The sequence below is a fragment of the Sebastes fasciatus genome, chromosome 12, assembly GCF_043250625.1.
Source record: "Sebastes fasciatus isolate fSebFas1 chromosome 12, fSebFas1.pri, whole genome shotgun sequence".
NCBI lineage: Eukaryota > Metazoa > Chordata > Actinopteri > Perciformes > Sebastidae > Sebastes > Sebastes fasciatus.
The window spans coordinates 29,306,238-29,333,442 of record NC_133806.1 but is presented as its reverse complement, the minus strand read 5'-3'; the positions used below and the strand labels follow the sequence as shown (position 1 = coordinate 29,333,442).

The 27,205-nt window shown below is 42.2% G+C and overlaps 1 protein-coding gene across 8 annotated transcripts in view; it reads right to left on the bottom strand.

Moving 5' to 3' along the window:
- Positions 1-27,205, bottom strand: part of oxr1a (oxidation resistance 1a) — a 186,959-nt gene continuing 159,754 nt past the window's right edge. For 6 of the 8 annotated variants that reach the window (XM_074654604.1, XM_074654603.1, XM_074654607.1 and 3 more), the window contains 10 exons: positions 24,095-24,279; positions 20,732-21,381; positions 16,743-16,908; positions 12,365-12,530; positions 7,806-7,886; positions 6,378-6,503; positions 4,316-4,468; positions 4,102-4,197; positions 2,278-2,351; positions 1-2,070 (listed from right to left, as the gene is read on the bottom strand). In XM_074654604.1, the coding sequence (XP_074510705.1) occupies positions 1,935-2,070; positions 2,278-2,351; positions 4,102-4,197; positions 4,316-4,468; positions 6,378-6,503; positions 7,806-7,886; positions 12,365-12,530; positions 16,743-16,908; positions 20,732-21,381; positions 24,095-24,279 (1,833 nt within the window). In that variant the 3' untranslated portion in view covers positions 1-1,934. Of the gene's footprint in view, positions 2,071-2,277; positions 2,352-4,101; positions 4,198-4,315; positions 4,469-6,377; positions 6,504-7,805; positions 7,887-10,148; positions 12,317-12,364; positions 12,531-16,742; positions 16,909-20,731; positions 21,382-24,094; positions 24,280-27,205 lie in introns of those variants that run through there. The other 2 variants (XM_074654606.1, XM_074654610.1) reach the window with 2 other exon arrangements.

The following is a 27,205-nucleotide window of genomic DNA, read 5'->3' as shown; positions in this document are numbered from 1 at the left end:
TTACAACAATTAATTCAGCTTTATTGTTATTTATACATCACTGTTACATTGTATTCTGGTGAAATAATTGGAAGAATTATCCATATTATTCTTTGTGACTCTCCACAAGGACACAAATACTGGTGTGGAAGACCAGAAAGGGGGGAAGAAAGCTCCTTGTGGGTGGGAGGGTTACGTACTGTACACACGTCCCTTCACCCATCATCTGCCTGTCAGAGGTCAGCCTGCCTGCATACCTACCTGTACTGTATCTACCGAGACTCACCTGACAGCCACACGAGGAGAGAAACCGAGCCCTGCTGCCATGTTTAGCCACATTCAACCCCCCCTTCCTACCTCAAGAGTAATCCTCCTTTTTAGACACACACAGCATTAGAGCATACCCTTATTGATATTGGTAGCAGCAAGCTTTCTACTAACAGTTAACATCTTAAAGATCTAAACAAAAAAAGTACTGTACAGCTACTGCTAAGAATATAGGAACCTGGCTTTTAACGCTTTTACACCAGATTAAAGTGCTAGAAGCAACCCACCAATCCACACTTTATTATATATATATATATTTATATAGCATTATGTATTTATATATATATATATAGGAACAAATCTACTATTTGAACATTAATTTACAGGGTAATATACATTATATTGTAACAGCTGAAATATCAGCACAAATAGATCACTGTCACACTTAACAGCAAAATATATATGATTATATAACTCCGTATACAATCATATATACCGATATATAATTGTCATATATGCATGTAAAACAGTTAACCACGTCTCAGGCTTTTCAAATGATACCCAGAAAAGCAATTGTGTATCAAGACGTAAAAGCTTTACAAGTTTCTCTCTTGAAAGAGTCGACAGGCGGGGCGGCAAAAGTGCCGCGACCTGCGGGTATTTGAGGTCACAGGACAGTTATTTGCATATTCCACAAATCTATTGCAACACGTTTACTGTCTACGAACAGTACAGCCAGCGTCCTGCGAGAGGAGCCGGTGTTAGCTGGACTCACACGTACACCCACTGAACAGAACATTACGACGATGGGTGATCTGATTATAGCTATGTGCTTTCAGATGGTGTGCTATGACAGTGAACAACAGGAGGACTACAATACACAATACTCTATAGTTTAGCCTCAGAAGACAACCCAAAACTGTACTGTAAAAAGACTCAACCCCGCCCCCACACCCCCACCCAAGCAAATATTCTCTCCTCTCTGAGTTAAGTGTCATCGTATCCTGCTGCTGATGAGTTTCGTATATCGGTGTTTCACCACAAATCACAACTTAAATGTGCCACCCGACCATCACCGAGAGTAATGGAATGTGTTCAGCTTTTGTCTCGTCGCTTTTTCCCTCTAACTGGGTCTCTCTCTCCGTCAAGGCTGACAGCACAGTGAGTTAACATCCTACCGTATGAACAAAGTTCTAGGGGGTCTGAGAGGGTGGCCGGGGACTCCTTGAGGTTCTGTCAAGTTCAGATACACAATCTGGACCAGTAGGGCACTTCGCTCTTCTCGCCAGCCGCCGTCATATTCACCGCCTCTCAGGTGAGAGGAGTTCTGATAGTCCTTTCCTCTTCGAGGCCCGATGGTCCCTTCCCTCGTTCCCTCCCCTCATCCCTCTGATACAACCTCATCTTCACCATCATTGCCCACCGCTTTACACACTCCCCCTACTCTGCAAAGACGCTGCACAAGGCTGTAACAAGATACACACAAAGGTAATTTTTCACAAAGAAAAAAAAGCTCCGTAATAACTGCAGTAGTAACGCACAACAAGCATCCGATAGCTGGCTTCCGGCCCGGGGAGCCCTGGTGATGTGCAGTTAGGTTTGGGGCGTTGCCATTGTTCTAAAGGAGGAGGACTCCTCGCTTTGCCCTTTTGCAGGACTTGTTTTTTTCCCTGTGGTGCACTGTCTTGTTATTCAAAAGCCCAGATCTCTATGTCCTGAACATAGAAATCCTCCTTTTTTGAGAGCATGGGGTTCCCAAATGTTTTACAGGAGTGACTCCTGCCGTGGTAGAGGTCTCCGTCCAGCCACAGGCCAAACTCACCGCTGAAGGAAGAGAGAACAACCCGTCTTAAACAGGAGGCAAAAAAACTAGTTCTTCAGCCGGCTACGTTCTCTAAAGCATCTCTCTAAACACAGTTGTAGGTAATCACCATCACTTATCTGCCTCTTCAATAGCAGTATTGTATTTTGCAGCCTAACCTTGAACTATAATGTATCATTAGATTCAATTAAAACAAATGTTGGGCTCACCTTCCTCCACCGAAAGCTAAGGAGTCCATATCTCCTTTGATGAAAAACATGTTGTCACCCGTCCATTTGAACACCTGTTGCAGACACAATAGAGAGCATATTAGAAGATATTACATGACATGTTGAATGTTGACATAATCTAATATTGTCTGTACAGTAGTCTTTATCCTGATGAGAAAAGAACACGCATGATTACCTCATAGGAAGAATTAACATCTGATAATTCAGTTTCAGTTATTAGACACAACCTGAGGAAATGTCTCATCACCAGATGTCAAAATCCTCTCTGATGCACCAAAGTATAGTGAAGGCATATCAATCAGTTCTTTGATAGACAGTTCCCCGTTGGAAAGGGCTGTCTGATGACGAATTAAAATGGTGAAAATATTCTAAATATAGCGTACACTTAAACTGATATTCATTTTTTAGGTGGCTAAAATCGTTATGCTGTTGCCCCCGTCCACTGCAGTACATTGCTTTGCTGCAGTGCTGGTACTCCTGCTTGTTTCTGCCTCATCTACTGTAGGTAAAGCCCCTTTCCCAAAAGCGAGTATATTTCTGGACCGTGTGGTCAGTCTGTGAATTTGTGGCTAAATTGTTATACAAATAGTGGTCATGTCTATAATATTAAATCCAGCGGTACATGTCTACCAGGTCCAGCGAGGACACAAGGGGACGCGCTGCTCCACTCAACTGGCCGTTCAAGCAGAGACGTACCCTATCGTTGAATGCACCTGATTGGTCCTTAGTTTTCTGCTTGCCGTTTCAAACAGGAAACAACATGGCGGCCTGCTCGTAAACTTTCTGTTATTTCGTCTGAACAATCCACCAAAATCTACTTCTGAAAACATTTAAAGCGAGAAATAGGCGATGCTACTGCTGAATATCATTTCATTTTTAGAACTAGATTCCCTAGTTTGACAACTTGCTGGACGCTGGCTCGTTTGCATAAAGGACTGTTCCCCGCCTTTTCATTCTGAAAAAACAACAGCCAATGAGGAAACTCCAACACTCGGCCGACCAATCATGTAACTTCATCTCTCAGTCAGTCACTAAGAGACAGACTTTTGCTTTTGTAGGGCTGTCCCTCTGCGGTCCAGCCCAAAAATGACAAAAGAAAACGTTTAGCTTTTTTTTGCCTAATCTTCGCAGGTCTTTAGACTATGTCGGAAACGCAGACAACAATGGGCTGGAGGAATTTTTTAGTTCCTTGAAAAGTAATCCAAAAACTAAAATTACCAGGAACTTCTTGGTGGAAACCCGCCTTAATTCACTGAAGTACCTCATACAACCCCGCTTCAAAACATCCGTTTAATGCAGTGAAATAAAGCCACTAAGTGAAAAATTGCTATGAGAGTGGAGCATTTTTCAAATTATTCTTGTTATAGAAGTTCTTGTTAGTAGAAAAAACAAGACAATCCTGGTGAAAATTGGTGCAGTTAATGTGTTGCTTTCAGCCCATTCATCTCAGTGTCCCTGGCTTGGAGCCAGCAAATGCTTTCAACAAGAGAGCATAATCAAGAATTCAAGTTACACAACACTAAATGACACTAAACGTTGTGAGGCTTTAGAGAACTTTACAAAGAACAGTTTGTTCTTTGTTCAATGCTTTAATAGATATTTATCACAGCATGTACGTATGTATGTATGTATGTATGGGAAGCAGTGGTGTTTGGGTGTCACATGCACCGAGAACAACATGTGACTGGCAAGCATGTTCACAGTATGCATGTTATAGTTTATAGTATGTATATACTGTAGTTTAAGCATATAGTTTAATTCTTACAGGAACCAAACATCTTCAAACTGAGGAAGGTAGTGTACCTCAAACTCTGGGTTGAAGGTGAAGAGGAAGGTCTCTCCTGTACCATAAAAGCCGTCGCTGACTTTAAAGGGCTCAGATGCCAACGCGCCAAACACCTGGAGAAACAAAACACAACAACAACCGATAACTCTAGTAAATGATTAATGCTATAATTCAGTTTCGATATGTACTGCTGCTGTGTTGAATTACCCGTCTGTTGAATTTGCAGCTTACCTGGCCATCGCTGTCCTTAATGACCATGAGCACTGGGGTGTCCTGGCCCTGCATGGCTCTGTACAGCGTCTTAATGCTCATGCCATGCTTTGATGTGCCAAAAGCCAGCGTCCATGGGTACCCAATGGTCCGTGGTGGGAGATTCCTGGCGAGCTGTGGGAGGAAATAATAAAGAAAAAGGAAGGATGAAGGAGGGAAAAAAAGAGAAAGGAAATGAAACACAGAAAGGCCACAGCCACCAATGCTCAATTACATCTGCGGTGACCTTTTAACACCGTCTGGCGTTTAAAGAAGAGTAACAGGGCTCCAAACACACGGAGCCGTCTCAAGAGAAAGAGAGGTCCAGCACTCCCTGAGAGAGAGCCTGCTGCCCTGCTGCCGACAGACACAAGGATTAACAGTGGCTGTGGCGCATGGGGAGATAAAGCCCACAAAGGCTCTGGAGGAGCAGCGCAGTGTATGCTTCTTCATTTTAATGGACAGATAAAACAGACACTGACTAAAACACGGAATTAAAAGTGACAACTTTTTACAGCATGCTGCACCATTTCCTCTGCATGGAACAAGGGGGCCTTTAAACGTTCTGTTCGCTCTCCAATAATTCATCAGTCCCTTTGCTCTTTTTCTTGTCGGTTCAGCACATCCTCCAGCAGAAGCGGTCGTGTAATCAGCAGGCTGGAGACGGGGCCGCGAGGAGATGAGCCTTGACTTGGCTTCACCTCTGCTCTGCTGTGAGCCGTCCTGAGCTCTGAGCTCCGCCCGCGGGGTGATTAAAGGAAGCCGCGCGTTGGCAATCTATTGGTCAACATGCCAATTGGGACTCATTTGGCGCGTCTGTGTTTGTGCTAACTTGCAGTGCCTGCAAGGCATACACCACACCTAGTGACTCATACATGTCTGTTTCACTCGTTTCTCTACCGTCTTTCCCTCGGAGTATCAGCGACACTTTATGCAGGTGTCATCTTTAAAGAAATCATTATCCATTTTACATAATTAAACAAAAAAGGAATCAAAGGTTTCATCACATGTTCTCTACTGTAATCCTTAGTTATACATGCATACATACATACAGTACAAACTGTCACCTCCAACTCTCCCACAGAACAACCCACCAACGTGTGTCTGATGTATTAACGGAGTCATCAGGTCACCCTACAGTACATGCTTACGATTCTGCCTATAAATACTCTTCTTCCTGCTGAATGTATTCCTCTACCCACCTAACAACTGTTGGGTAGGTAGGCAGACGTATAATGGTTATTACAGCAGGGAATACATTGATTTCCCCAAGTACACGGCTGACAAATAATCCTGAAAGGGAGCTCCAGGAAAGGATGACTTAGTTTGCTTATTCACAAATTGTAAAGTGAAATGCCCAGCGACACCTCCTGTGTTTGCATGTTAGCATTCAGACCAACCACATGACCCACAGACCATGTTATATTATTATATACAGCATATCCATTTTAAGGACAAGGCTAGTATACTTAAGAACAAAAGTTTCTTTATTATCAAATCTCATGAAAATACCAAAGATTAACCCATTAGTCTTAATATTAATATCTCCCAATACTTTCAAACTTTCCTATCTTGTCAGTGGAAAGAGCTCCAAGCCCATTGGTTCATACTGAAAACATAAATCTTTAAAAATAGGTAACATAAATTGTTGGGCAGTATTTTCAGCAGCAGATTAATACACATTTGGGGAACCAGAGAGTATTTATGGCTGGTTGAGTCAAAATACAACAACAGTTTCCCCTTTTTTACCCACCCGGTGCAGCTATGTGGCTCATTGATGTGTGTTTAATAGATTTTGGACAACAATGGAGCTCTATGGTACGGAGGAAGAAGATATATGAGGCTTTGGATACACACACTTGTTAGTAGGATTGATTCATTGCTGGTTTTGGTCTTTTCATGAGATTTTTTGGATATAACAAAAGTGCAGAAGATCGTCAGCCTTATCCTTTAAAGTTTGATTCATCACTACACACAGTTACGTGTAACTGATACGTTATATGGCAGGGTCGCATTAGAACAGCTTTTGTACAACAGTCTGTACCTTCTCTATCTGGTCGGCCTCCAGGAGATCACTGGATTCTCTGAGGTTGGGTTTGAACGTTTCTGGCTCCAGCTCCGTCTTGATGGATGTGCCCTGCTTGGAGTTCACCTCTTCCTTGGTGGTGATCTACAAGTGCAAATACATGTCAGATAATATGCATATACACTGACGAGGAGTAGTTTGATTTCCATAAAGCACTGATACGGGATGGGTTCAACTATAGCTATTCGTCATAAACCTACAATTTGGTTTTGCAACGTATCGCTCTACTACTCATACATGGTGGGGCTATCTAGAGCAGTAACCACAGACAACTGCAACAGTATTTAGACTCAGATTATTTTTGCACTGAGTGAGATGGGAATAGGGCAAAATGTAGGCTCTGAAGTGATAAACAAAGCAGATAAGGTATAACTAAACAGCTCTTGGATAAAGGCTGGTGTGACGTGAAGAAATTAGCCATTAACCGTAGCCTAACCTGAGCAACAAAAGCTCCAACATTTTAAATCCAACAGTGTTCCTGCCAAAGTTATAAACCTCGCGTTTGCTGGCAACACACTGATAACCCAACAATTTGCTGATGACAGCTGAATATCTTCCTGCCACTCTCCGATGCCAGATGACTAGGCAGAACTAGGAGAGCGGAGTGAGACACTGTCTGGGAGAGGAGAACATAAAGTGAATAGGAAATCAACCCAATGAATAATTTGCACTTCACTGTTTGACTTTTTCTCTGACTGTTTGGGTTATTTATCTTTCTCGATAACAGAGGCTGATTGTGGGGCGCTTCACCACTGGTGGCTGGGAGATGCTCTCATGTTTCAGTCCTCATTGAAACAGGCCCTACCTGCATTGTCCTCAGAAAGCATCATTCACCCTGTCAAGGGAGTCTTACTTCCACCCTCTTACCAACACACCATCTCTTTGTCCTTCAATAGTCTATACAAAAACGGGAATTTCCTACAGAAACACCCATTTCTGTGTGGTCTGTATAAAATCTAAATATCTGTCTACAGCATTATCTACTTTATAATCAGACTGATCTAGTGGGTTGAAGCACTAAAAACACCATGACAACGTGTCTAAGACGGAAAGCCTGACACATGGAGATAAGGCTGCTGTCACATGACAACCTCATCACACACTTTTCTGTAATGACTTGATAAAAATATTCTCTGTCAAATGCTTGAGAAGTCTTTTCCATTTGATCTTGCATAGCCAGATTTGAATAGGTTTTGTGAGCCCAAAGACTCCTAAAACCTACTCAACCAGAACTGCTATGTAAAGCAAAAGGAACATGTGTTTTTGAGGTTAGTATGCAACATCAGCTGCAGCCTGCTAGAGCCTATAGGAGACCGTCTTGGAGCGGGCAGCAGCAGGGCTGGGCAGAGCAGAGAGGGAGGGGGCAGACAGAGCTGGTCAGGGCACCTGGAGTCGTTTGCAGAGCGAGCGCAGATCTTCACTGTTTAGCGCATCGATCCGACGGTGGTACTCCGTCAGAGACACTACCTGGTAGTACAAAGACAGGAACAGGTGGAACATAAAACTCTACCAGATCTATCGCTGACCAGAGAAAGGAAAGGGGGAGATTTGGAAGATATTATGTGCACTAAGTAGTGCGAAACTTGACACTGCTCTTTAAATAAAAGGTAGATGTCAGAAATTTGAAGAAACAAACTGTAACAAAGGCCTATGTCCACTGTTAACAAGAGTTTACTTTGGGTAAAATAGAAGTGGATGGGGCATTTAAGAGAACTCTGTCATTTTGCATGTTTGTGTAATATATTTAATAACACCACCACTAGATGCTCAGTTATACTAAAAGTTCATTTAGACCAAAGGACGGAAACAATAGAGAGCCTAAGTCCCGCCCCTTCCGGTGGACCACCATGGGACCTTATTTCAGAAAAAATCTTAACGGTAGTCAACGACGAGATACAAATATTTTCATGAATCACACATATGATGTTTATCAATTTCAAACATAATTTTGCAAGTCAAGAAAGACTCAGTTTGTTGTAAAGCTGTTGAAGTATCAGACTGTGAAACTATGTAATTAGAAAGACGACGCACCCAAAAGTCGCATAAGTGACTTCTCTCTCTCTCTCTGAAGCTACGATGCCTGTGTGTTTCCTACTGGGATGTACTCACACCAGCAACGGGTCTTGCTCATTCTTTAACTTCCCTGCTGATAAAAAGACCAGGAGTCACTGGATAAAACACATCAGGTAAGATAACGTTTCATTTGTGCGTGGAACATAGCTAAGTTAGCTAGCTAGTGTGGTGTCGTATATTGTGCGAGACGAGAGATATAGTTCACTGAGCGGTTTCACACAAAACTAAATGATACTACGACAAACTGAGACTTTCTTAACTTGCAAATTATGTTTTAAATTGAAAACATCATATGTGCGATTCATGGTGCAATTCAAACAGGATCAAAGAAATATTTGTCTCTCGCTGTTGACTACTGTTCATATTTTTTCCGAACTAAGGTCCCACGGGGTCCACCGGAAGGGGAGGGACTTTGCCTCTTTATACTCCAGCAGAAAGCAATCTGTAGAAGCATCAATCATTCTTCTAGCCAAACCAAAATGAAAAAAATAAACAAAACAAGTTCTTGGGAGTGAGAGGACGGTTCAGAAATCCACAAGACTTTGATGCTGGAACACACAACCAAAAAATAGCCGAGGTTCGACTGATACTACCACTTGCCAAGTCCATGAACATGAACCCACTCTCTGTTCGTCAGGAACAACAACCCACAAAACTACAGCCCAGACAGACCAACACAATGACCCACAAGCATGGCTACATTCCAACAAAGTTACACCCCACGCTGCAAACTCCAGTGAGAACGGCTGCCTCTATTCTGCCACTGAATGAACGTTGGCGTTTAATAGTCTACTGTGGCTCGGCACAGGAAAGATATTTAAAGCCTTGTGCACGAGATAAACAAACTCACAAATACCATACATTCAGAGTAATACTAATGGTCCAGGTCTACATTCACAGATGTCATAAGCTGCCTTTAATTACTTTTTTACACAACTAAAGTACTCTTTCCTTCCCCTTGTTGCCTTTGATGTAAATAACTTTTTTGGTAACAAGTTGCCTCTTTACAGCACTCAATAATGCAGCAGAGAGGGTAAACTACAGCCCTAATAAAAAATACATCTGTGCCTTACTTCACCTCCAGCTCTGAAGGCACTTTAGTGCATTTGTCCCCTGAAACAAAGCATAAGCTAGCAGCATGCCTCAGACTTTTCAATGTGAATCAAATGCCTTTTTATCTGAAGAGATCAATGTCATTAAAAAAAGGGTCAGCATTTCAAAAGTGACCAGTAAATTGAATACCAAGTCATACAGCACAAGTGGCTGATTAACGAGCTATAAACTCAACATGATACCTGGTAACTCTGAACAATGTATGGTAAATGTGAGGTTAAAGAAACTAGTGAATGAAAAGGGGGGCTGCATCTTTTAACTGGCAACTAGCACTGGAAACTTTCAGACCGCTCACACACACATCGCTGTACACGGTGCCAGGAGGACAGAGGACAGATCAGAGCACTTTCCTGACTGCCAAACAGTGGTCAGATAGTGGCCACTTTGTTCAACATCAGTCACTGACCCAGACCAGACCGGCTAAAGGGCTAGTTAGCTTCGAGCTAGCGGGCTAGCATGGCTTGCTAACAACAACAACAACAGCAGGAGAACATGAAAGAGTCCCGTTAGAGATACCTATATGAACTAGGTACATGAACATACACAGGTATACTTAGGGGTCAGCCGGTTCTCTGGGTCTTTCACCCTCCTAGAAAACATGTCTTGCTTTCTGGCCGAGGTTGAAGCTTGAAAGTCACATTACAGATCCTTTAAGTTGTCCCCCGTGTAGCCCCGAGACAAGAGGACGGAGTAGGAATGAAGCCTGGCAGCCTGCTCGACTAAAATAGAAACACTTTTCTCCCAGTGGGGTTTCTACACCGTATGATTAGTGTGACATCGCTGGTATCCAATTACAACACGGGACAGGAGAGAAACCGGCTCCCTATTGGTTAATCAAAACGATGACCCCGCCCCCTTGCCGACAGGATTTAAAGACACAGTAACACCCATGTGTGACAAGCCCATGGAGTAAATAGGTTTGGATAGACAATATCCCAAAGTTACAAAAAACAAAGTTCAAATTAAATCAATTAATTAATTAATCGAACCTGCAGTAGGCAGAGTGTTTTTGGCATCATTGGGCAAAATTTCCATAATAACCTTTCGCCCTATTGTAATTTAAGTGCTCTGAGAGATAACTAGACTTCTGAACTTCCTCATAGCTGTTTTCAGGCTTTAAAAAAAATCGAACCCGGGAGACTTTGGCCAATCACAGGTCATTTTAGAGAGAGCGTTCCTATTGAGCGTTCCTATTGGCTGTGCTCCGAATGCTGGGCGGTGCTTGGTATTTCCTCAACTTATCTCAACATGGCTACTGGGTCACAAAGTTTCTCATTTTACAGCAGTTTCTGAAAACATTTGAGGCGAGAAATAGGCGTTACAGTAACAGAATATTTATTCATATTTGATCAGCGCTGCCTAGTTTGACTGTTTGATTGGAGTTTGCGAGTGATTGACAGCTGCTCAGAGACGGCAGGCTCCAGCTCGGCTCTGATTGGTTGTTTTCTTGCGGTCTGTTAAATCTTGCAGATGCCATTAGGAGCACCGGAGGACACAGAGGCACATGATTTTTTTTTCAGATTATCCTACTCACTACTGTCGGATATAGTGACCGTTTTATAAAAATATAATTTTTTTTAATCATATTTGCTTCATTTCTACCCACTGCAGCTTTAATACAAGTCAATTTAGTTAGTCATTTTGTTAAACAAAAATAAATTAGTTAAACAAAACTCTGTTAGCAAGACATCTATTTTGTTCCTTGAAGCTCCACGCAACAACGGTGTTGCTTAAGATTCATGTATGGTCAAACAAAAGCAGCAGGTTCCTATTTACTTATTCAAATGTAATGGATCACGTAGGGATAAACAAATCAGTCCACTTTGTTTCCTACATCATTCATTTACATTAAAATTTAAATCCAGGCCACTGGCTCCCATCGTATCAATTTCTTCATACAAAGACTGCATCCTTTTCATTAACCACAGGCTCGTAAACAATCTCATTTTACCAAAACCCATCCACAGAGTGGTGCAGCGACATGCAATAACAGTGCTGAAAATCTAGATGGACTTCCCTTGACTACGCTTCCTAGTCTTACTTCCACACTCTGTAAAAGTGCAATGAAGACACCTTGAGAAGTTAGTTTGACGCGAAATGAAGACGGATTGAACCCACATCAGTGCCACATGAGTTTGGGGTGATTCCGGGGTGTTTAGTTGCTCGATGTTTACATTCCCCCGCATATGTTGAGAAACTCATAATGGTGTTAGCCTTTTGCCATTCAGCAAAATAAGTTGCCAAATGCCAACCAACACTATGACACTCACACCACATGTGATGAAACTACAATGCACTAACTGAGAAGTGTAAACAACTACACAAACATGCAAAACACTTTGGTTGGAAGTTCAGAGAAGCGCATTTCCAAGCAAAGCAAGTGTCCACACAACTTACATGTGATAGAAAGTTCACACAAAAAAAGTTACCATCAAATCAAGAATTATGCAGTGGTACATAGAAGTGCAATATACAGAAGCAGAATACAAAACTAAGGCTTGACAACTACACAATTCAATGAATCAAGATCAGCACAATATGTTTGCACTATGCATTGCATAATGAAAGCAAATCAACACAATTATAAAAACATGTAACTTGACACAGAACAATAAACTTGACAATACGACAAATTAAATTCGGGTCTCACAGGTTATGGATTAAAACCATAGTGGAGAACTATACTTAATCCATGTCTGTGTGAGGCTTGAGACAACACAACAGAGAAGGGGGGACAGTTTTAGCGGTGTAGACCTTACCTCCCACTCCTTGACATTGAGGTCGGTGATGGGCTTGTCCTCAGCTGCTTCTGACACCTCATTCTTCTTGACAACCATAAACCCAGGCTCTTGTCCCATCCCCCTGACCCCCTCACCGTACATGTCCGGACTCCACTGCATGAAAAACACGTACAGGTGGTCTGATCTGGGGGAGGAAACACAGGGGAAACTATGAGAGATTTATTTCTTAAATTCTGTAGAGATTTAGTAAAAAAATCATCATCTGAGATGCGTAATTCAGTTAAGGCCAGTACCAACGACTTCAAGGTAAAATCCAACACTGAATGATACTAACATTTTTACATTGTGACTCTGACTTGATTAAAAATCATATATTGTAATATACTGTCCATGATTAGCTGCAAGACATTAATTAGTGAATTGGCCAGAGTGAAGATACTGGTATCATATGAAACTAAAAATCCTAAGGGATCCATTGGTACCAACCAAATATTGTGCTAGCTTGTCGGGAAGCGAAGAAAAACTGGCATGGCGATTTTCAAAGGGGTCCCTTTGACCTCTAACATCAAGATATGTGAATGAAAATGGGTTCTAGGGTTGTCCATGAGTCTCCCCTCTACAGACATGAACACTTTATGATAATCACATGCAGTTTTATGCATGTGTTATTTTCGTCTATTCTAAAATGTTGTATTTGGATATTTCTGCATATTGGGGTCCCTAAACAGTCTTAGAATTGCATAATTTGGGTATCACTGTAAAGCTGAGACTCTTGTGGATCCAATGAGCCCAATTGTATTGATGTGTGATGATGTTAGTCCAAAATGACCTGTTGTGACCTCTAAGATAATCACAGCCTCATGAAATGTTGCAAACACAAACTATAGACCTAGAGCATTCAGAGGATAGATGGCTTTCCTAGGTAGATGGACAATAAGGGGGTTTCTGAGCAGTTTCCAGAACAGAAGTGCTTGCCATCCAATCACCAAAAAAATGCAATTCTTGCAGAAATCTCCAAACGTGGAAAGATTTTGAAACCAAACCACAACATGGCTTTTTTTTAGTGGTTTTCGAGTGGTAACAAATGGTTAAATTTTGCACCAAATCTTTTCAACAGATGGTATCAACCCAAGAATTTCCAAGTGAGCATGGGAATGGCCATCACAGACTAATAGAAATTCACAATTTATTTTAATTAATTAATTCATTATTTTTATTTCTTATTAATGACTAGAACAACTTGACACACAGTGCTGAGCTGCATCTCAAATTAATCGTCATCTTTCAGATGAATCACTTCTATTTGGCATCTACTGTTGACCTGCTATCTCCCCCAAAGACCCCTTGGCTCAACCCTACCACTGTAAAAAAAAAGAGAATGGAATGGAAAGGGGTTAAAGCATTCTCAAACAGCCCTAATGGCTGTTAAGGAAGCATTTCAACATCAACAGACTGAACAAGATATTTTACTTTTCTCCTCTCTGCTAACTGTTAAAGCTGTTCTGTCTGTGTGACACTGTGTGTTCTCGTCAATCATCAAGTATTTTGCGACAAAAGATATCACTTTTGCTCAAGTGTGGGTAAATTTGGGGGGAAAATTGACCCACGCATTGTTAATAACACATGGTTGAACCTGCATACATTGATTTTGTTGGTCCCTTGGGGGCAGCGCAACAAGCTGTACATTGTATTATCATATTATGAAGTTATTATGGCAAACGGTTTAGCTAACAGTTGCTTATATAAACATCAAACTAACACAAAGAAACATTAGCATTCATTTGGAGTCGTATTTCTGGACATATAAGTCCAACATTCACTCTCCCATTAGCTCTGTTTTGGTCTCCACCAACTCTTGAGGGAAATATCAGTCTCTTTAGCAGCTAAATGCTCCACTATGTTCAGTAGCAAGTTGTTAACTTTGTCTGTCTGCTGTTTGGTGTTGGGCGGGTAGCGTACAGTGGATTTATAAGAGATTGTTTACTGAAACCAGCTGCAGTTGGAAACGAGCTTGATGAGAGCAGTGAGACTCATATAACCTTGAATTTTCGGGCCGTAAAACCAAAACAATTAGGTTTGTTACTTCAAGAGATACCTTTTACATTACACAGTCCTTTGATACAATGTTAAAGAGGACCTATTATGCTCATTTTCAGGTGCGTACTTGTATTTTGGGTTTCTACTAGAACATGTTTACATGCTTTAATGTTAAAAAAACGCTATTCTTTTCTCATACTGGCTGTCTTTTCACCCTCTCTCTGAAACCCCCCGAAACGCCCAGTCCGCTCTGATTAGTCAGCTGGCCCACTCTGTTGTGATTGGTCAACCAAACCAAACTCTTTGGACTCCTCTCCAGCTTCGCTCTAACTAGCTTTGTTTGAGGGCGTGTCAAACTAGCCGCTAGGCAGGTATTGTGCAAATGTGTTACTTGGTGACATCGCCACGTTACGGAAGAAAAGGCGGGACTTCAAGCGAGGCGTTTCAGGCAGTTCGGGAGCAGTGTTTCTATGAGGGAGAGTAACTCCCTTTGGTGTGGAGTTTGGGCTTTGTAATTTTGCAGACCTTTTACATGTGCAATAAAACTATATAACACAATAAAGGAAAGGGAAAAAGCATAAAAGCATAATAGGTCCTCTTTTACATGTAAGTGGTAATGATGTGTTATCTCCTGCAGCTCTCAAACATTGTGACTATAATTCCCCCCCTCTCTGCTCTCCCTATGTGTCCGCCTTTTCATGACAAGCATGTAAACAGTTTATGATATGATAAGATACTGCGGGCATAACTCATGAAAAGTGACAAACAAATACAGAACACAGTTTGTGTCACATACTGTTGTGGCTGGTAGACATGAAAGAGCTGTGCAGACTCAGAAGGTTGAGCTGTATTCAGTGTCATGGTTGCATATTCAATTCAATGGCCTCCCTTTCTTCCCACACCATTGCCAGGACACTTAAAGACACATCATGCGGGTCGCCTGCCATCTAGGTCAAGCTACAGAGAGTCTAGCAGTGTCTGAAGAAAAGGACTATGAGCTGCTGTGTTGTCAGTCCGAACAGCTTATGATCACTCCTCCCACACACCTTAGCCTGCTTGCAGTGCCAAGAAAGACAAGTTGAAAATAATGAGTAGTAACATGTCGGAGCCCTGTCTTTTAATACTAGCTTTGAATGTGCGATTTGCCCCTGGGCTATCATTCCCCAAGAGTAGCGTGCATCACAGCCAACCTGTTTTCCAGGTGGGAAATGCTGTAGCTAAGCAACCTGTGGATGAGAACAACAAAGCTATAACAAGCAAGACTTCTGAAGTTCATAATGAATAATGAAGTGAGGGAGGGGGATTTCAGTGTCATTACAGCACTCAGCCGCTCAACACATCCCATAACCAAGAAGCATTTATGGTACCATGACTAACTAAAAAGGACACGCCTGTTTGTTTGATTCAGATGTGATTAGCAGCCCGAGAGAGCACCACGTGTGTTGCTGCTGCAAAAGTATAGACACAAATAACTGATCAGATTCGCCTCATGTTTATTATTTCCATTTTTGTCCCCTTGCATCCTTGTCTCTAAAAAGATTCAATAACTTCCACTGTGCTGGAGCCAGATCTGGTTCTAATGAATGGGCCCCTGACTTATTGAATTAAACTATTGCTGCAATTGGGGTTAATTGCCCATATAAACATATTACGCAACTTTTTCATGTGTGTATCCTTCCAGTGTGAAGAGCTCTAATGTAATTATGTCTATTGCTGGCTTGGCAACCGTACATCCAGACGAATCCAACTTGGAAAAACACATAAACAAGCCAAGGCTATTTTCAGTTGATATAAAAACATTACGATTTTCAGTGTAGGTCAATAAAAGTTCATGGACATTTCTGTGGGCAGAACACTTTCTGAGGATACAAAACCAGGAAAAACATGAGCCTTGGGAACATCCTTATTGTTGGATGGGCTGTGTGTATGTGCGTGTCCCAGCGCAGGAATAGAGTGCACGTGTCTGTTTCCCTGCAGAGTGAATGAATAATAAATCATTTTGCTGTCTGGCGGAGGCAGCGCGGGGAGATGGGCAGAAGTCACAGTGGGAGTCAGACCTGACAACGAATGCATATTTGATTGGTTAAATATTAAAAGGACTGGAGGTGAGGTGCCTCAGTAAGTCAGCTGACTATTGTGGTGTGTTAGGAATATGCTAGGATCGCGTGAGGTGAAACCCCTACAGCTCTCTACGATAAAAACAAAGTCTGCTGCCCTGTAAGTGGACTACTATAGAGGCTATTATATAATGTACTTTGCAGGTGCAGCGCTGGTTTCATGCTTTTAAAAGCCAAAGTTATTTAGGATACCAAAAAAAGGATTTGCTTGTATTCAAAGGTGCGTCAGAGGTACTACTGACCTCTCCTGCGGCACAGCAAACCAGTACTCGTGCTTCTTGCCCTGCTGGGCGTACTGCTGCATGGAGGCGCTGGCGTTCGAAATAAACGTCTTCTTCATGGGCTTCCCCACCCGCAGACACAGGAACTTGTGAGTGGGATGCTTCCGCCTCTCCGCTGACCCTGTACCTGGAACAGAAAATCATCACATGGTCACATAAGCATAGACACATGTTATGTTAGGGCTTAAAACTGTAACAAACTGGACATATTGTTTTAAAGGAATAGTTTGACATTTTGGGGAAAGAGCCTTTCTTTTATAAAGCTACAGCTAGCAGCCGGTTAGCTTAGCTTAGCTTAGTATACAGACTGGAAATGAGGAAAAAAAAAAAATCAGGACCATTTTGTTCGTATTAAAGGAATACTTCACCCACAAAATGACCATTTGTATATCAATTACTCACTCCGTGTTACCTTAAATTCTTGAAAGAAACTTTGTTTTTCTCACACGCTTCCAAGGTGAACAGAGAATCAAAAAATGGAGAAAAGTTAAATAAATGGGGGTCGTTTAAACCTGGACCCCAATTACTTCACTACAGCAACAATTTTCACCATTCTTTGATTCTTCGTTCACCGTGGAGGCATGCAAGAAAAACAGTTTCCCTTCAAGAATTCAGGCTAACACGGGGTGAAATAATTGATATACAAATGGTCATTTTGTGGGTGAAGTATCAAATCTATACAGAACAAAATGGTATGATTTTTAAAGGATGTATTTGGTATTTTGGGAAATATGCTTAATTGCTCTCCTGCGAGAGTTAGATGTTCAGATTGATACCACTCTCGTGTCTGTACGGTAAATATAAAGCTACAGCAGGTTAACTTACGTAGCTCGGCATAAAGACTGGAAACAGGTGGAACAGCTAGTCTGGCTCTGTCCAAAATTAGCACCTCCAAAAGTCTGTCTACCAACACCTGTAAGGTTCATTAATTAACTTGTTATATGTCATTAGTTTGATCGGTACAGAAACTGAAGTGTAAAAGCCAGAGCCAGGCCAGCTGTTTCCCCCTTTTCCAGTCTGTATGCTAAGATAAGCTAAGATAACCCGCTGCTGGCTTTAGCTTCATATTAACGTACAGATATGAGGGTGCTATCAATCTTCATCATCTAAAGACAAAACACATCTTGATGATTAAGCATATTCTCCCCCTAATACTCGCTTTATTCATGTGACCTAGTTTCCTATCTTCTGTTTACTGGCTACTTCAACTGGCATTAGTCATTTTGTGGCAGAAATACAAGAGATGACAGGAATAAATGGAGCTGCACACTATAATTGATAGTGGCACTGAGTCTTCTGGCCGCGGTACATTATCAATGGCCTATTATAAGGTCACAGCCCCAGGAAGCTGAATGAGATCACTGTGCCAGTGACATTACACTGGCACATATTGTCAGCTCCTGGTCGGGCAGCTCAACATAACTAGCAATAACGATAGGCAAAATAATCTGCTCAGACAGCACGCTCAGTGGGACAAATTAAATTTTCAAAATGCATTAATTCTGTATTAATGCAGCCTGTTTTTGAGGTTGCTGCCGTTACTTGTGTGGGCTGTGCTAATGTGCACAGAATAATGGGCAGCCCTGCTGAGATCCCCCTGAATTACAACTGCTTTTTGCAGCCCGGCTCTCTGTTTGACGATAATAGCCAGGGAGAAAATGGCGAATCTCTCTCTCCCACTGTCTTGGTCCGTTTCTTCTTGGGGAGAGAAATCTTTTTGGAATCACAACGATATGTCCAACTAGAGTGGGTTATATGAACAAAAGTGAGTGTGACATACTGAGGCCACTGTCAGATAACAAGCCCCAAAACTGTGCCAACCAGATCCTAATTGACAGGATGCTGCTGTGGTTTTGTATGTTTGAGCCAATTAACTACTAATTGCGTAAGATTTGCCAGCCATTTTCTCTAGCACATCTTGCTTTTTGTTTTAGTAACTACCTAACTTCCAGACAGTCACTGCTTTCAATTTATTTTGATCATCTTGCTGGAGATAAGTGATCCATCACAGTGAACATTCTGCTATCTTAATGTTATCACTGGTGGTAATACAGCTGAGAGAATGGACTGTTTTAAAACTACTTGCTGGTGTGTTCAAGGATACTCTGACATTGTAATTTTAAAGTACTGAAAAGTACTAAATTTACAAGTTATGTTGTCAGAAAACAGGAGACATTGACTACGTTCACATGCATAAAACAATTCAGTTTTTTGCCCTTATTCCGAAAAAGACAATATACCTACTAAGCTGTTTACATGGCTAATGTAAATTAATATTCCACTAATATTCCCATTTACACGCGGCCCTGCAAACTCGAATAAACGTAACCGGTGGCGAACACAGCCTTCCTCTTTCATTCCTTCAATCACTTTCTTGAAAAGGTCGCCAATATCTGGCCCTCTCCAAAAAAATGTTATATCCAAGTCTTTCATAATGTTTAAGAGTAAAATGTAGGTTTTCCTTTCGGGCATGTATCTCTGCAAACTGTTGCCTAGTTGGTTTGTGCACAACGCACAGAGCTGGCTGTAAACAGGCACGAGGACATGTGTCGCAAACTGCTGTAACAAGGCAAAAGTGAGCATGGCTCACATACCCCCGCTCACTGCTTGATCCCTACTAAAGTATGGCCAAAGGTTTTGCCCTTTAGGAACTAATGGGGAAAAAAATTGCAAACATTTTGGGCACTCTGGACTTCTTAACCCCAAAAGGCACAACTAGACCACACTGTCAACCATCATACCAAATTTGAAGTTCCTAAGTTAAATAGTTTCCGAGATCTGCTCCGGAATCGAAACGGACAGAAGGACGGACACGCGGAGCGCTATATACCCCCGACTACACGGGGGTATAATAACCCCAATAGAGATGCATATTCCGAATGCGCTGTGTACATGTCCAAAGGATGCTCCTAAAACCTGAATAATATCGGCATATCCCACACATTGCTTCCATCTTACCATCTTTCCCTTTTGACCTTGTAAGTGTCAAGTGTGTATAAAAAACGGACTTTTCCTGTCTTCTAGGCTCACTTGCCTCACTCAGTTGACTGTCCTCGCGGGTCCATCTGCAGACAAGTTGATACATGACCCGTGTCAAATTCTAAATATTGTCGTATTCGGATTAATAGTGGAATATTAGTGTGCATGTAAGTGCAGTCAATGATGTGATGATGTGAAATTGGCCATTATTTCTTTCTTTCTTCTTCTATTTGGTGTACAATTTATGGTTTATAATTGTGTTTTGTAAATGTTACTGGAAGGTGTCTTATTATATAATCCAGCGTGGGATGTACCGAACGTGGGAGGTTAAAACATCTAAGACCACTGGTATGATCCTTTTAATCTAAAACACGGCATTGAACACTAAATACGTTTTTTTTTTCACAGGCTTTGGGGAAGTTAGTATTTGTCTAAAGCCACCTGAAAGCAAACCAGAGAACGATGTCACATATAAATAACACCTCTCTGAATGCCGCCTCAGAAGGCGTTTTGATGTTGGGTTTCATCGCCATCGTGTTTCGCCTTTGGGCGTTACGTGTGTTTGTGGCATTGTGGTGTTTGATAGGCTTTAGCTTATCGCCCGGAGGAGTGGCCCAGACCACCAGAGCCCGAGATCAAAGAGCTGCATAAAGCCCCATAAAGCCCGGCTAGCTCCGCCAGGCTGATAACAACAGAGAGGCTGCCATTTCCCTTCGTCTTTATATTCCAATTACTAGCACCAAGGCAGAGTGGAAACGGAAAGGTTATCAGGAACCAACATGAGAGAAGTGATTCTGAAGCAGCCAGAGAGGACAGGAACTCACTTTGATAGTCTTCAGAAGAGTATGGACGTAGGGTTGCGGCTAAAAGAGAACGTGAAGCCAGATTCATCACCTGAAATGTCCTATACCTGTTTTTCCACAAGGTTTAAGTTACACGTTTTCCAACTGTTACTAAGTAAATGTGTTTACCCTCTGCAGAGTTCTGCGTGCCGTCCTTTTGCGTCTGCTCTACATTCTCCTTTTCCTCCTTGCCTTGTTGCATAGTGTCCGTTTTGGAGACGTCTGTCCCCTCGTTGGCTTCCCCCTGTGGACTGGCTGTGTCTGTGGCACCAGGGGTGGCCGAGCTTTGGGACCCCGGGCGAGAGGTGCTGCTGCTGGGGCCCTGGGCCTGGCTAGTGCTGCTGCTGGTGGTAGTGGGTGTGCTTGGTGGCTTCTCTACACTGTGCTGCTTGGATCCCATGGGGGACTGGCTATCGCCTTCTGTGGCAGTGTCTGGTGGATTGTCTTCCGCTTTCTCCGCAGCGTGCTCCTCCTCCGGCTGACTGACCGAGCCGCGGGCACTGCCTGGGGCCTGGGACGCGGCGCCGGCGGCCTCCGCCTGGGTGACGGTTCGCATGGACTCTGTGGAGGCGCCCGAGGACTTGTCCAGGCGGAGGTCCTCATTAGACGCTTGCTCCTCCTCGCGGATGGGGGACAGCTCCGTCTCGGTGAAGACGTCTTCGGAGATGGAGCCCTCGGCGCTGCGCGGGGCCGTGTCGTTGGCCCCTGGCTCCCTAAGACGCTGTTCTGGCTCCTTCTGCTGGGAGGGATGTCTCTCAGTAGGAAGAGGCTCCAGGTCACTGGAAACAAAGAGAAGCAATAAGACACATGCAACTCAATCAATAATAAAGGAATATTTGGACATGTTGATATTTCCTTACATGCTCTACATGTGGAGGGATCAGTTTACAGAAACGCCTGTGTTACAAACTAGGGCCATGGAGTTGGAAAGACGTGGGTGTTTATCAGGCATGGGTGCTCTAATGAGAGACACTATTTAGTTGCATTATGGGAAATGCAGGATGTAGCATTTTTGGAGCTTGACCCAAACTGGGGGGGACTTAAAGTCAGGGTCTCTTCGTCTGCTGATTTGATTTTGACTTCTTCTTTCTTTTGTGAGTCCCCCAGCTTTATAGAAGTGCAACACTAATTCAATGGAGTGCACTTTTAACCAATCAGCCACATTTATGAGCAATAATCTATTATTAAAAGTGAGAATACAAAATGCACGCGTTTGCTGAGAGCTTTGTTTTATCAATTGACGTGGGCTATTTTTGCAGGACAACAAATTAAATAAATCCAAGTCAGTTATTTCAGTCACATAAATTATTATTAACTAAATAATGCTGTCACACAAGATTGCTATTTCTGCTCCCATTCTGCCATTTCTGGTCAAATAACATTAAAAAGATCAAACATGATCATTCTGCACAACTTGCAGTTTTTTCTGGAGGACATATATTAGATGAGACTACACATGTGGGGCATTTAAAGCAAAGCTTAACTAATTTATCCTAAAAAAGCCTTTATCAAGTAATAAAATAGAGAGAACTGCCCTGATCTTCTCAGAACATAATCACGTCTTACTGTTTATGATTTAGGAATATGAGCATCTAGTGGTTTGGGTCATATATGCAGTCTGTTCACTGTAAACACTTTGGTTTCAAAGTTCAGCAAATCACTTTTGCATGACAGGAACGGCAACAAAAAGAAAGCAGAAATCACAGTGAACTGGTGAGATGAAGTCTTATGAAAGTAAACACTTTATACCCAGTCGTTCCTGTTGTATGGAAAATCACTCATGCCGTGCCTGCAGCACAGGCTCCGACCATAAAACACACACAGTGCAATATAATCCCAACTGTACAGAAATTTAGCCCAAGACCAGGCACGAAAAGCACCTGCATGGACAGAACTGATGTCCCCACATGCATAAATACTGTCGCACCAACTTAATATTAGGGCTGTCAATTAATTAAAATAGTTAATCACGATTAATCGCAAATTAATCACACATTTTTTTATCTGTTCAAAATGTCAAAAAGTATTTAATACCCTTATCAACATGGGAGTGGGAAAATATGCTTGCTTTATGCAAATGTATGTATATTTTTATTACTGGAAATCAATTAACACAAAACAATGAGAAATATTGTCCAGAAACCCTCAAAGGTACTGCATTTATCATAAAAAAATATGCTGAAATCATAACATGGCAAACTGCAGCCCAACAGGCAACAACAGCTGTCAGTGTGTCAGTGTGCTGACTTGACTATGACTTGCCCCAAACTGCATGCAATTATCATAAAGTGGGCATGTCTGTAAAGGGGAGGCTCCCCAAAATTTAGTGTAAGTTTAGAGCGTTATTTAGCCTCCTTCACGACAAGCTAGCCTGACACGGTTGGTTCCGATGGATTCCTTAGGTTTCTAGTTGCGTTAATGCATTAAAGAAATTAGCGGCGTTTAAACGAATTTGCGTTAACGCGTTATTATTGCGTTAACTTTGACAGCTCTAATAAATAGTCGTAAAATAATATAGCTGCATTTAATTCTATGTACAACAAAACCCAATTCGACCTGTACAAAAGAGTGAAAACTTTCTATTTCTTGAAAACCTCTAATGAGGTCCCAAGATGAAACACTTTTTAACACAGAGCACACAGAATCCCATTCTGCATGGCACTTGTTGCTCTGCTGTGTGTTCAGAGAGAGAGAGAGAGAGAGAGAGAGAGAGAGAGAGAGAGAGAGAGAGAGAGAGAGAGAGAGAGAGAGAGAGAGAGAGAGAGAGAGAGAGAGAGAGAGAGAGAGAGAGAGAGAGAGAGAGAGAGAGAGAGAGAGAGAGAGAGAGAGAGAGAGAGAGAGAGGACACAGACAATGTAGCACAGCTGGGAAAACAGCTGGGCCTGGCACAAGAACACCCCGCTACCACCAGAGGAAACAGAAAATAAATGACTGCACATAGTTCCCAATACTAGACCATATCTGCCCTTACATAACATAAATTGGTCTTCAACAACAACACTAAAACAACTCAAACGAAGTAAAAAAAAAAAAAAAAAAAACTGGTGGGAGGAAACACAAGTGAATCCTCTGAAGTGGCTGCTTCCTAGTGCATAAAGAGGTGAGCAATCAAAACGTAGGAGGGTGAAGGCATACTTCATTAACCCTGGTGTAATTGCCGTTTCCTTTTTATTTTGGTATACGGGGGGGGGGAATTAAAGTGAAAACTTGAAATTGGTTGCTGATGCAATCTGACCGCGGGTGCAGCAGAGAACGACATTGATTATAGCGAGGTTGCTGCATTTCTGTGAGGGTGAGAGTGGGAGAAAGCCGGCATTTGGGATTAAATTGTGGGGAAAGATATAAAGTGTAACTATGAGAATGAGAATGTACGTAGGAGTGAATTAGTCAGTGTTTATAGCTGCACAGACTTTGAATAACTACATGTGTTAGTCATCACAGAAGTCTTTTTTCATACATACTCTCAATAACAATGTTTTTTTTTTTTCTTACTCGGGCACAGCCTCTCTGATCTTGGGGTCGGTGATCTCCTTGCAGATGGCAGCAGACTGTACTTCCTCCAGAGGACACATGATGCCGTACTCCTCGCACCCGTGGGCCTGAACCAGTGGGTCCATCCGGTGAGGGTCAAACATGATGTTGTTGGGCGTCACCAGCAAGACCCCGCTCACCGCACCCTGAAATCAACATGGGAAGAGAGAGGGATGGGTGAGGAAACAAATTGGAACTTTAAAAGGGACTGTATGTAAGTTTTAACACGTATAAACATGTTTTAATTGTTTTGTTATTGCCAGTGTGTGAACAGGTTGTAACATAACCTAAAAAAATTAGACCTTCCGCGACTTTCTGGGTTTCCTCTATCCGCCTCTAGACTGCTTTTAATGTGAAGAACCCAGGCCGTTTTTTCCGGGAACATACGTGCTTGCAACTGCCTTCAGGGCTTACAGTGTGCAACCATAGCAAACGTTCATGGAGTCCGTTACAACAAACGACCAGCCTCCAACACAAACTCCACGGAAGCACAAAAAAACCCCATAAGTTATATTTAGTGAAGCCCGTCTTGCAAAACAGAAATGTGACTGACATCGAGGGGAAAACTAGTGTTGTGGGAGTGTGTGTGCAAATGGGAAGTGAGTGGTGAAGCAAGAGAGAGAGAGCAGCGGAGAAACAAGCGAGCAGCGGAGCAGAAGTGTCTCAAGTGTTTTGTGTCAAATTACTGATTTCTTAAGTAAGTAGCTGTGTAATAAGCAGGATAATGTACAGCTAGCGGGTCATTGTTGTGAAATAAACCTCTTCAGGGGGGCTCCGCGTTGGGGTTTATTTCACAACAATGACCTGCTCGCTGTACATTATCCCTTACATATTGTGGTTTTAGCTGGCTAATGTTGTTAATGTTAATCAACATGATGCCTGTCAATCACGTTCAGTGTTGTGAGTGTCAGTAGTGCCAGCAACAGGACACTGACTGTCGTTGACTTAACGGCCACAGGTGTCACTGTTGTCTGATTCTCACAGAGAGTCCCTTTAAATGCATAAAAAGGAACAATTTAGCATGTTTATCTACCACCAAAAGATAATCAAAAGCACCTCTGTCACTTAAACAACAGGGAGCCATATCAATTTGAGACCACAAATGTCCTAAATCAAGTAGAAGTTATTGACTGGCAGCACAGTGACCACTTCAGTGCTTTCATTTGGTACCTGGGAGTGAATCAGCAGTGGTTCAATACCATGGATCTGTGTGTGTTTGACTGAGAGCAGGACAGCTGTCTGGACAGAGCAGGCACGCAGGCACGCAGGCACGCAGGCACGCAGGCACGCAGGCACGCAGGCACGCAGGCACGCACACACACACACACACACACACACACACACACACACACACACACACACACACACACACACACACACACACACACACACACACACACACACACACACACACACACACACACACACACACACACACACACACACACACACACACACACACACACACACACACACACACACACTGTATGTTTTCTTACTTTTGGATTGTTTTGTTTTTCTTAATTCACAATTGATGTTACTTTTGTATGATCCTACCAAACTGCACATTTTAGAAGGCCAAACAATAACACGCTCAGATTTAGCGCCAGATCTCGGTCAAGAAAAAGTCATGAACAGAGATTAGGAAGATCTGAACACAGCGTGTTAAGTGTACTGAAGAGCTTTTAAGATGCTGCATTTAGATAAGTGAGTTTACAACACTTCAAGGGAGCTGCAGACTCCCTGGTTACAGGCCATCTGAACAACATTAACTCTAATCAGCAGAATTAAACTACAGTCAGCAGGAGAGATGCTTCTCTTCATGTGCTGGTCTACGGGGTTATTCAGAACTGCCCACACATGTGCCCACAGTGTTTACTGTGCTCTCATTTTTATCCTCATTCCAGGTTTCTTAACTAAATTCAACAACAACAAAAACAACAACAACAAAGAAGAAGAGAGGACTGTCTACCCAGCTCGCTTGGTGCTATCATAATCTCCCATTTCATCTAAAAAAATCAAGTTATAATTACAATCTGATCTGAATCTATCCTTAAGGGGTGTAAGAAAATACCGATACACATGAGTATCACAATATTATATTTTGCAATACTGTATCGATTCTCCAAAACGCTGTATTGATTTTTAATTAACCTCTTAAAAATCGTTGCTAATCTGTCTTTCGGAGGTTGTAGCAGGCTCAGCTTTAAAGCTAGAGTGAAGATACTAGAATCATATGAAACTACAAAAAACTAAGGAAGCCATTGGTACCAATAAGGTCATAACGCTTCAATGTTACGCTAAATTTTGGCGAGGAAAAACTGGCATGGCCATTTCTGACCTCTGACCTCAATATTTGTGAATGAAAATGGGTTGTAGACACTTTGTGAAGACCCATCTGGTCTGGACTAGTTTGTCCTTCGTCACAAGGAACATTTTAAAGTCAGGTGAAATTAGGAGCCATCTTCACAATTTTGAGAGCGCAACACCTGACAAGCTGGACCAGCGTCTGAGAGACTGTATAGTGAAAATCCAATTTCATTTATATACCATACAGTGGAAGACCATGAACAAGTAGATATGAGCTGTATAAAGAAGGACTGGGATAAAGACCGAGGGATGGAAATAGCTGAAGACATCTGGGGACAAAGTCCTGAATTATGTTCATATCTGTTCCTTGAATGCCAGACACAGTTTGATACGGTTTAACATTTTAAAAAGGTAAAGCTACATAAAATCTTCCCAGAAATTTCACCAATTTGTGAGAAATGCGACCAAGCAGAGGCAGATTTACTTCATACCTATGCATCATGACGCATTAAGATTTTTGGGTTGCGTTATATTTTCATTCTTTTCGAAGATTTTTAAAGTCCACATAAGACCAGATCCACTTTTGGTTATACTGGGAGCATCATCTCCTGTCCTATGGTCTCCTTTGTGCAAAGAAACTCTGTTTATATTCTCTTGTTCTGGAAAAAGATATATATATATATATATATATATATATCACAGAAGTCTGTATTACTGATGTGCACATGCTGCCTGATAAAAATATTTGAAAGATATCTGTTG